General features: G+C 41.2%; 1 protein-coding gene across 14 annotated transcripts in view; it reads left to right on the top strand.

Moving 5' to 3' along the window:
• Positions 1 to 11,302, top strand: part of PPIP5K2 (diphosphoinositol pentakisphosphate kinase 2) — a 47,496-nt gene that overhangs the window by 183 nt on the left and 36,011 nt on the right. For 13 of the 14 annotated variants that reach the window (XR_001874347.1, XR_001874348.1, XR_001874349.1 and 10 more), the window contains exons 1-2: positions 40 to 99; positions 9,714 to 10,075. Coding sequence is in view for 11 of the 14 variants with exons in the window: in XM_017812583.1 (XP_017668072.1) it covers positions 9,932 to 10,075 (144 nt within the window). In the remaining 3 variants the exon portion in view is untranslated. Of the gene's footprint in view, positions 1 to 39; positions 100 to 9,713; positions 10,076 to 11,302 lie in introns of those variants that run through there. The other variant, XM_017812576.1, reaches the window with a different exon arrangement.

The following is an 11,302-nucleotide window of genomic DNA, read 5'->3' as shown; positions in this document are numbered from 1 at the left end:
GGAGGGGGGGGGGAGGGGAGGGAGGAGGGGGGAGGGGAAGAGGGGGCGGGGCAGCGGCGGAGCCGCCTCGGGAAGGGGCCGCGGGGCCACCGCGGGCAGGTGAGGCTGCCGATCCCTCCTGTTCCCCTCCTGTTCCCCTCCTGTTCCTCATCCCCTTCCTTCCCCGTCCTTCCAGTCCCCGGGGGCGCGGTGTCTGCGGCGAGCGGGAGTCTCCTGTAGCGGTGGGGCCAGGGCGAGAGTGCGGGGGGCCCGGTCCCGAGCGCAGGGGCACGTCTGTGTCCCTTGGGAATGCTGGAAGCTGCTCCGAGGGATGCGGAGGGCACGGCCCTGGGCGCTCTGTGCAGCGCTTTGTCTCTCGGAGAGGGTTTCCACACCGGGCGTCCGGGTTAAGCCTTTTGGTGCAGGGGGGCACGGGGTGAAAGGTAGTGCGGCCGAAACGGGAACGGGGAGTGGTAGTGGAGCATCTTTCGGATCTCTGCGTTTGGGGCACGCTGTTAACGTCCCAAAACTGATGATGAATTCAGTGCAGAATTAGCTGGGGGCAAGAGAGATTGCTGTCTATAATGAAAAAAAAAAAAAAAAGGAAAAAGCAGGGTTAGCCCCAAAGCTGAGACTCGATTACATGTTTTAACTAGAATCGATTACATATTGGAACTATAAAATAACCTGTTGGAAGCAGAGGTGGGAGAAATGAGAGGGTGAGTGGCCCCGTGTTAACGTTTCTCTTTGTGCCTGTGGTGTTTTTTTTCCTGAACCTGGGAACTCTACTAGGTATCATAAGATTTGAAAGTGCTGGGGGGTTGGCAGTTGTAATAGTTGACTCTAGTTAGTGACTCTCCTCACTCAGGCAGTAAGACTGGGGGAGATCAGTGTCACAACCACTGCAAGTAAGTGGTTTCCTTTCTCATCCGTACCATTTCTGTCTCATGTCCTCTCACAGTCATTTGTCACAGTGTTTCTGCATTGTGTTGTGTCTTTCTAAGCATTGTGTCCCCTTATCTATTTAAACTTCTCTGTTTCCACCTCTTCTTGCATCCCTTCTGCTTCCCTTCTGCGTCATCTTTCTACTCGAGTAACCCGCCAAACTGCCCCCCCGCAGTATCAAAATTCTATTGAATCCATCTGTCTCAATAAACAAGTTTTGATTCAACCAGTAACAAAGCTCTTCTTGCTATGTAAAACTTTTTTTGTGGCATACAGTGATATAATATGCTTTTTACAGTTCAGTATATGAGAAATATGGATTTTTATACTGGTTGGCTTGTCTTGCCTGTCTGGTTCGTTCTGTGGAGAAAGTTTCTTCCTTCTGGCAGCTGTGGATAGAACAGATCAGAGCTCCAGAGGCTGAACCCAATGAACTGTGGTATAGATTTTTTTTTTGCCAAAACTCTTTCATCTCTACGGAGTTGAAGTAAAGTTCTTTGTGCGAATCTGGAGAAGCTGTTTTGACATCTTTGAGTGGGATCTCTAGAAACTTGGAAGCCAGCCTTTCCTGAAACATTCAAACCTTCCAGAAATATAAATGCCTTTGTGTGATGTGTTTGATGGGGTTTGATTTAGAAAGGAACTTGGAGGTTAATGAATGTGAAGGTTATGTGTTCTCTGATTGTGCAGGAGACGCTTGTAATGCGTGCCAGATGTCAATTGGTAGTAGTTTGCCAGTTTAAAAAAGTAAAAATACTGCCTTTCTATCTTGTAGGTAATAGAGTGATATTTACCAGATGGGCTTTTATCACATGGCAAGGTACAACTCTTCTCAGGAGCTCTGTCCCCTGAGCTACTGTAATATGGAGGGTCAGACTGAAGTCTTACTTAAGGCACAAACATTTAGGTGGCAAAGTTCTTGGAAAATAATCAGGTCTCCAGGAAAGATTTAGGCAACTGCAGCTAGTCAGTTAGCCTAGCTGCATAGAATTTAAAGGAATGTTGAGTGCACCTCCAAATAACACTGACCAGAGTTGTTTCCAGTAGGAAATGCCAATAAATAGTGCATTGGGAAAATGAAATTGGATTGGTAACCTAATGGTTAGAACAGTTGACTGGAACAGGACAAATACTATTTCTGTTCCGTCCTGTCTCAGTGGTTTCAAATGCCTGTTTTCTGTTTATCAGAAGCATGTCCTCACCACCAAGCTGAAAAGACTGTGTGTAAAAGCACCTGCATGTTTATGTTACTGCTGAAGATGGAGTGTGAGGAACAGTGCAGGAGGTTTTTTTTGCCCAGAAAACACATTTTGAGTGCTCTAGTGGGTTGACATCATTGACCTGGACTGGTGGAAAGCATCTGATACTGTCTTTGCAACATCCTTGTCTCTAAACCAGAGAGGTGTGAATTTGATAGATGAGCCACTCAGTGTGTAAGGAATTGGCTGGATGGTCGCACTCCAAGTGTTGAGTTGACAGCTTGACCAAGTGGAGACCAGGAAGAGCAGCATTCCTCAGGGGTTGCTACTGGGACTGTCTCTATGTTGGTGACATGGACAGTGGGGCCGAGGGCACCCTCAGCAGGTTTCCTAATGACTCCGAGCCGTGTGGTGCATTTGACAGGATGGAGGGAAGGGATGTCATCCAGAAGGATCTGGACAGAAGGCTTGAGAAGTGGGCCTGTGTGAATTTCATGAAGTTCAACAGGGGCAAGGTCCTACACATGAGTTGGGGCAATCCCAAGCACAAATACAGGCTGGGCAGAGAATGCATTGAGAGAAGCCCTGAAGAGAAGGATTTGGGAGTGTTGGTTTACAAGAAGCTCAGCGTGACCCAGAAACATGCACGGGCAGTCCAGAAAGGCAGCTGTGTCCTGGGCTGCACCCAAAGCAGTGTGGGCAGCAGGAAAAGAGAGAGGATTCTTGCCCTCTACTCTGCTCTGGTGAGACCTCACCTGCAGTGCTGCATCCAGCCCTGGGGTCCCCAACATAAGAAGCACTTGGATCTGTTGGAGCAGGTACAGAGGCTATGAAGATGGTCAGAGGCTGGAACACCTCTGCTGTGAAGACAGGCTGTGGGAGTGGGGCTTTTGAGCCCAGAGAAGAGAAGGCTTTGGGAAGACCTTGGGGTACCTTCCAGTACCTAAAGGGAGACTACAAGAAGGCTGGAGAGGGACTTTTTACAAAGGCCTGTAGTGATAGGACAAGGAGGAGGGAGTGACTTTAAGCTGAAGGAGGAAAGATTCGGATTAGGTATTAGGAAGAAGTTCTTTACTGAGAGAATGGTGAGGCACTGGCACAGGTTGCCCAGAGAAGCTGTGAATGACCCATCCCTGGAAGTATTCAAGGGCAGGCTGGATGGGACCCCTGAGCAGCCTGGTCTAGTGGAAGGTTCCCTGCCTGCAGCACAGAGGTTAGAATTAGATGGTCTTTAAGGTGCCCTCCAACCCAAACCATGCTATGATTCTTAACTATACAGTGACACATTTTTTACATTACTTTTCTAATATACGAATTTATTTGTTCATAAAGAACCACTTGAACACTGAATATGATCTCCTGTATAAAACAGGGCTCCAGCTTGGAACAGCGTACTTGTCCATGTGTTCTGGCCATGGGCTGCTACGACCTCCAGCATAGGCTCTCTGTGGGCTACATCTTCCTTTAGGGCACATCCCACTGCTCCAGCATGGGGTTCCCTGTGGGCTGCAGGTGGATATCTGCTCCACTGTGGACCTCTATGGGCTGCAGGGGCACCACCTGCTTTCCAGTGATTCTTCTCCATGGGCTGAAGGAGAATCTGTATGCCTAGTGCATCTCCTCCCCCTCCTTCCTTAAGGACTTTGACGTCTGCAGAGTTGTTTCTCTCAGTTGTTCTCACCCCTCTCAGCTGCTGTGCAGTGTTTTTTACCCTTTCTTAAATATGTTATAGCAGAGACACCACCAGTGGTGGCTGATGGGCTCAGTTTTGGGCAGCAGCAGATCCATCCTGGGGCTGAGTGGAACTGGCTCTATCCAACACAGGGTCAGCTTCTCATGTCTTCTCACAGAAGCCCCCCCTGCAGCTCACCCACTACCAAAATTCTGCTAGTTAACTCCATGCAGGCACTTACCTGGCAAGGAAGGCTCGTGGCTCTTCTTCATTCCTAGGAATGTTTCTTCAGGTCTCAGTAAACTGAAATGGAAAGGTGGGTAGTCTCTTTTAGAATAGAAACTGCTGTAATTTTTTCGGTGGAGTACATAAACTACTATATAGTAATGCATTATAAAAAATATTTGCGGTGTTCCTGAAGACAGAAGGAACTTGATATGTTCACAGTTGTTATTTGCATAGATTATGGCTCTTCATCACTCAGTCTGAGGGCTGTGCTTGGCTTGTAGGGAGAAACCAGTGCCTGGCTGAAAGCAACAAATCTTCTCTTCTGGAAGGTTCTTCATGATGTTAGTATATTGTGAAATCTAGAGCTTGATGTTTGTTTGATGCGGGATTGTAGCAGTTTTTGTAATGCTGTATGATCTGGTCTTTGTAATGTATCTTTTTCCTTTGTTAATTGTTTTTAACCTGTTTCTTGCCACTTCTGTTGTACATCAGCGCAGTTACTTGTTTGATTTTATTGAGCAGAGCCGAGTTACAGAAGGTGGTGATAAACTTCATAAGGCTGTTGAAGTTTGTATTTAGTGAAGAGAGCAGAAGACTTTTCTCAGTTTGTTGTTGCATAGCTAGACCTTATAAATTCCAGTAATTATTGAAAACCTTTATATCCCTTTGTGTCTTCTGTGATTACTGTTTGATTTGTTTGTTTGTGGGTTTTTTGTTGAGATTTGGGTTGTTTTGGGGGTTTTTTGTTATTGTGCAAAAGTATTATCAGGCTGTAACTGTAACATTCTTTGGGATAGAGCTGCTCAACAAATTTGTTTAAATTTAGTCTGTCTAAGTAAGGGGCTGACAGCTGCCACTCAGCATCTCACAGGATGTGTGGTAGAACAGAACATCATCCATGTGTAAATGTTAATTTTTTTGTAATTGACTGTGTGACACAGCAGACATTTTAAATTAGAGAGAATATGTATCTTTTGCAGTGTAAGGTACAGCAATAAACAGGTCAAGTATGGTTTTCTCACAGCGCTCTCTTCAGCAGCTTCTGTGTCTTAGCATTCTTTCCCTCTTTTTCTGCCTTTTTGCGCTCTTGTCTCTTCTTGGTCATCTGTCAGACCTGAAGAAATGCTATTCTTGAGTGTGGGCTCTTGTTACTGGTTCTAAAATCTCACGTTTAAGTTTGAAGTATTATCAAGTTTCCTTGAATCATCTGTAGAAAGGTGTTACATATCCATGGAGAGCACTTTGGATTGCAGTTGGTGCTGTCAGCTCTCAGACTCCACTGGTTCTTTCTTCTCACTGTCTCCCCTTGCTTCCCCCTTGCCCTGTCACCATACTTTCTGCTTCACCAGCAACCCAACAAACTGTCTGTCTTTGGTGGTTTGTTACACCATAAATCATGGTGCAGAATTAGAATTCCAAAATGGGTGAAATGCCTCAACAGGAGTGAGGCAAACATTTTTGCTGTTAAATGTACTGTTAATGAAAATGTTAGGCTATAGTGGTTCTAGCAGGAAAATGTTGAAAACTTTTTTTCAACTCACTTGAGACTACCTGAAAAATTGCTATTAACATTATTTGGGGTTTAACTTCCTAATTTAAATTGGAGGAAACTGGTAAGGGATGCAGTTGGAATGTGCCTACAGAGGTAAAAATTGGAACTTTAAAAGGAGCAATATAGGGGTAGAGTGCAGGGGAGTGGTCTGTTTTGTTACTCTTATGTATATATATGTGTAGAATCATGTAACAGATGAGCAACACTTATGATTCCTGTACCGTTACCTGTTTGTTAAATTCCACAATGTAAATCTCGCTAAGTGTTTTGTAGTTGTTATGATATAATGGCATTTCGAAAAGTTGTTTTCCTGAATGGTTGGCTGTGTTTTATAGCTATTTAATGCATGATGTGCTGGATTTTTTTTTTCTTGCAATAGCAGATGAGAAGCATTTTTACTCCAGTTTTGTTCCCTTTCGTTTCCATTAGTGTGCAGTAGGGGCAATGTATGTTTGTTCTTCTGATAGCTGTAAAGGCACAGAAGAAAATCTAGTGAAATGCTTCTGTTTGTACAGGAGTTGTGTGTATTTTTATTAGTATTCAAAACGTGGCTGTAAAAACTTTGAGCCCCTTTTTCACGACTGTTCAGACCATTGCTGCTGTGTTGAGCTGATTTGTTGCTGACAGTTACTGGAATGCTAATCTTTATGGTCTAAGTAAGCATGGGAAACACAAGGGCTGGATTCCTGAGCTGCTGAAAGATGTGGAATGGGGACAGAAAAACTGTGGGTATGTCTGTTAACACTTACCAAGGTCTATGTTTTGGCTTATTCTCTCAGAATATACTGGTAGAATTCGTTTAGAATATTCTTGTGGAAATGGAGAAATGTTCTGTTACAAGTAAAGTCTGTAGTGCAGCACTGAAGTGAACATTGGAGTTCTTATATCATGTTGTGAACACGCCATGCATTTCATTGAAAATCCTTTTAAGGTGCAACACTGCATTTCTCAAAATCACTGAAGACTTTTAAATCTGTGAGCTGTAAAACAGAAGCCCCATGTAAAGTTTGAAGAGAACATAGTCTAGTTAATTTTACCTGGAGAGGTCATTGCACGGTAGGAGATTGCTGCCTGGATGTTCTTGCTGCTATCTCTTTGGAAGTGGGTCAATGTAAATTCCAGCACAAAGCCGTGGGTTTTATCTTGCTTACGTTGCAGTCTTTCATGGTTGAGACAAACAGGTTATCTTCTGACCTTGACTGTCTGAGGCTTGTGCTCATGCACCAGATATGAGAAGATCTAATGCAAAGTGTCTCTGCCCCTGTATTGCACTGCTGCTCACTTCTTAAAACAGAAAAATGGTGCTGGGAAGACTCTTCCCTGCTCCAGGGGCAGGAAGATGAAATTCTGCATAGGACATCATGTACTAGAAGCTTCCCCTATCAGCACTGGCAGTACCTTTGAAGCAGGAAGCAGCTCCATCTTCTTGCTCTGCCATTTATTATTTCTCCTTGGTGTACAAGTTGAAGCCCATGTGTTTATTCAAGTGCAGTCTTACTGCATTTCTTATGTCAGATAACTGTAGATGTTTTTTGGAAGACTTGTGAAAGTTGTTCATTGTAGTTGCAGTCACTTTCTTGCTCTAGTATTTCTCTTTACTTGTCTCTTTTCTTGGTTTCTTTGTATTTCACAAACCACAAGAAAGAAGGGGATATCTCATTTTTACTGTAGCATTTGCAGAGAATTTTAATTCCTATCTCTGAAAGCATTAATTCTAAAAAATAGCTAATTTCTTAAATATATCCTGACACAAATTTATGCTAATGACAGTAGCTTACAGCTTCTGCTGTTGGGCAGATCTGGTCACCATCAGCAGTCAGAATGCCAGTTTATATGCAATTCCGTGAATTCAGGTAGTAGCTTACAAGACTGAAAATTGTCAGTATCTTTTCTGGATCCTTTGTCTTTGGTGTTATTTTCATAAACTGTATGAATACCTGGGGGCCTAGTGACAGTAGCATGGAGTGGCAATCTAGTTATTCATCCGCCTTCAGATGAGTGAACAATGTTAATCTTGAGGAAAATAGTTCGCTTGGAATGCACATGTTATGTGGCTGTTCAAAGTCTCTTTTCCACAAGTGAAACTTCTCTTGACACAAGTGCATTTGCCACCAGTAACACCAACAGTCTCCAGATTGATGAATGAGGAAGGTAGCAGGACACTGAGTTTCAGACAGGTTTGTTAAGGAAGTAAGCTTGTCAAGTTATAGCTTTGTGTCATTTCTAGACAAATATATTGCGCTTTCCCTTCAATCTATTTGTATGGTTTCCACTTGCTTTGAGAAGTAATCCTTTTGGGTCAGACAGACTTGGACAGTACTAGAGATCTCCATGAAATAACTAATTATTAATTGCACACAAACCTCACAAGTTCTATTGACCTCACAAAGTGCACTATAGGAAGAGGTAGGGGAAAGAAAGCTTTAAAAACTGTTTTTAAGACCTCCTGCTTATCTGCATCAGGTCATTGTTCTTCCTTCTTTATGGCAAAACTTCAGGTTTTAAAAAGCTATTAAGAAAATTGTTTCCAGTGTACAGAATTTGGGTCATGGGAGGAAGCTGATACAAGAGGAACTATTAAACTTAATTTTCAGGCTTTACCAGAGTTTTTTGGGGGAGGGTCTTTTTGGTTTTAATACCTTTACAAAATTCTATGGTTGCCAGTACATGTTGGCAATAACTTCTGCCTTTCTGAAGCTTGCTAGAAACGGGATTTGGAAAGCTCACTTTTGTCATCCTATCATAAACAGGATTGATTTACCTTAACACCCAATTCCTAACTCTCACAGGAGCCAGATGAATTAGGTGTTTGAAATTTCATTTTGTTCTTTTTGCTCAAAGGGCAAACAGCTGCAGTTTCACATTCTAAGGGAAAGTAATTTTTTATTAGCAGAATTGAAGGAGAGCAGATACATAGCAAAAAGTATTAAGAAATAAATCTTTTTAATGCTCTGTCGTCAGTCCAGGATCGTGATGTTCAGACCTCAGTTTCAGCTTTGAATCTTGAACATCTGTATTGTTGACCCACACTTAACCTCTGAATTAGGACAGATTCTTTCTGGGCAATTTTTGCTTTGTTTACCATCCCCTTTCCCAGGAAGCTGAGTGGTTGATCCCCATTGGGAATTTACTGTTGCTTCACTTAGTTCATAGGACAGCCAAAGTAATTTTGACTGGTATTTAAAGACAAATTCAGTTCTGCTGAGACATCATTGTTGAATGGCACTTGTGTAATGATCTGACTAATAAACAACTTAACCTAAACCCGTTGGATGAGATGAGCTTCTAAACAAGTAACTGCTTGTTAATTCTCTAAGTAATAGTGATGCATTTTAATTAATGTTATAAAGCCATGTACAACTTAAAGCAACAGATACCTACTTAAAACAACGGATGCCTGAGCTCTGGGTCTCTGGTTTTGTGTACAAGTTATTTTGCCAATATTTTATTTTCACATGACGGGTTTAAAGGGTACAATACGTGTCCACTTCACTGATACATTAGTGGTTAGAAGTACTTCTGGCAGAAGACAGTGCAAGTGTACATCTCTGTAATTATTAATTTTTCACTGTGAAAACAAGACAGGGCTTTGTTGAAAATAAAAAAACATCAAGCTGTCACATACATTCTGCTTTCACAGAGAAGATTCACTCAGGCTTTGAAAGATTACATTTCTATTTAGGAATAGTCCTAATTGTGACTTTATAGTTTTTGTTAGCACTTTTGTGTGTTTGCCATTTGTTCACAAAATTTATGTGGAAAAAACAGAAACAAGGATAGTGAGTTAAATATTGCAAATATTGGAAAATATTTTTGTTTGTTTATTTTTCATATAAAATATATACCCTGCAGCTTACAGTTCTTAAGAAAAAAAATCCATTTGCCAGTTTTTACTTCTGTTATATTGTCTATTTTTAAAATTTCTGCATCAGTAGTTTGATACCAATTTTGAAATTATTCCCCTGCTCTAAACACACCTGTAAAAGTGCAGACTGTGTGTAGTCTGCACGGTTGTATTTCTTATGCTTTGTTCATAGGTATGGAAATGTCCAAACACTTTTTCTAAATGAGAAGGGTTTATTTTATGTCTGTTTATCAAGTGTGCCTTTTCTTTTGTTTGTTTGTATATTTCTTGTAGGTTAAAAAGTTGTATCATCTCAGGGAAGCAGCAACTCAAACCAATAATGAGCAGATGATACCAGTTAAACAGTGCCTGGTAGACAACGTGATCACAACGCACAAGCAGCATCGAGAAGCAGGGACATTATTGTTCCCAGGTCAGCAGGAAACATGCCCAGTATCTCGGCTACCAGAGAGGCTGCAGTTTCCATGTAGATCTCCGTAGATCTTGTAACCATGTCAGTTAATGCAACGGAGAATGATCCCCCTAGATTCTTCGTAGGTGGAGAAGATGGAGAAGGATTATTGGATTCAGCCAGATCGACAGATTATGAACACTTCTATGACCATGGGGAAGACGAGGAGGAAGAGTATGACTCTGTATGTACTTTAGGGGCACCTGTGTACTGTTCTGTGTGTTCTCTAGCATTATTTTTCATTGAAATGGCAAAAGCTCACATAAGTTTAATACTGAAATGGTGGTGGAAATGGAGAAATTGTTCATATTCAGATAATAATCTGTCAGTAATGTTTGGAAATACAGCTCACTTGAAAATTAAGTATACTTTGAACTTTAAAGTACATGTGCTTGATTTTAATACAGAGTTTCATGGCAACTGAGGTTGCTGTGCCTGCTTTGCAGACTTAATTTGGATTCTGGGAACAAACTTGATGGCATAAGCCTTCATTTTATTTATTTGGATAGTTGATAGCAAAAAATTATTGAGAATTTTTCTTTTGTGTGTTGTCAACTGCTTCACAATTACTTTTCATGTTTTAGTTTGTTCTTCCCTGTCTTGGTGTATAGGAAGTGCATGCTACATTAATCTGAAGCTATACCTTAGTTTATTATCCTCATAGAGTGTTCTGAATTGCATTTTAGCACTGTGCTTACCAGTTTTTGGTTTCTTTAAGACAAACTCTTAATTTTATTATGGATGAGTTGTCATGGCATTTTTTAACTGTGTTTCACTTTTTCTTTTAGTCATTTCACTTTAGGGACTAGTCAGATTAAATTTTTACTGATTATAAATGTGCCTGAAAAATTTAAATTCAAGACAATATTGCTAAACCTCTTCTGGGAAATGCAAAGTAGTAGTGCAAAATTAGCAGCTCAGACAGCTCAATTCAGCAAGTTTGTTTTAGCAAGGGAAGGTAGTTGGCTGTGTTTCAAAAAAGCAGTTAGTTGAATTAAAGGATTGTTCTGTGGTTTTTTGTTTGCTTGCTTTTTAAACAGGGGTAGTTTGGCTGTTGCCTTTAGAAATACCCCTGGGGGAATGAAATTATTGAAGGTTTAACATGAAGGTAAATATAGAAATAAAGAAGGGTGAAACTGTTTATGCACTAAAGAGTTCAGAAGTCTAGAATAGTATTTTCTGGTTCACTAGTTTTCCTGTTCATAATTGACTTGTAATATTAGGTGATGAGAAGCCTTGTGACTATTAAGTAGACATAGAAAAATTACATAGTTAAAAAATTAATTGCTAGTTAATTTTAGAGTAATCTGTAAGTATGATGATGTTCCAATTTGACATTTCTGACTTAGATTTTGATCGTGTCTGTTTTTTCCTGATATAATACTCAAAAAGTAGTATATAGCTAATAAAC

The sequence above is a fragment of the Lepidothrix coronata genome, unplaced genomic scaffold, assembly GCF_001604755.1.
Source record: "Lepidothrix coronata isolate B3197 unplaced genomic scaffold, Lepidothrix_coronata-1.0 Scaffold37, whole genome shotgun sequence".
In the NCBI taxonomy this organism is placed as follows: domain Eukaryota; kingdom Metazoa; phylum Chordata; class Aves; order Passeriformes; family Pipridae; genus Lepidothrix; species Lepidothrix coronata.
The sequence above is the reverse complement of the archived record's forward strand: the minus strand, read 5'-3'. Positions and strand labels throughout refer to the sequence as shown.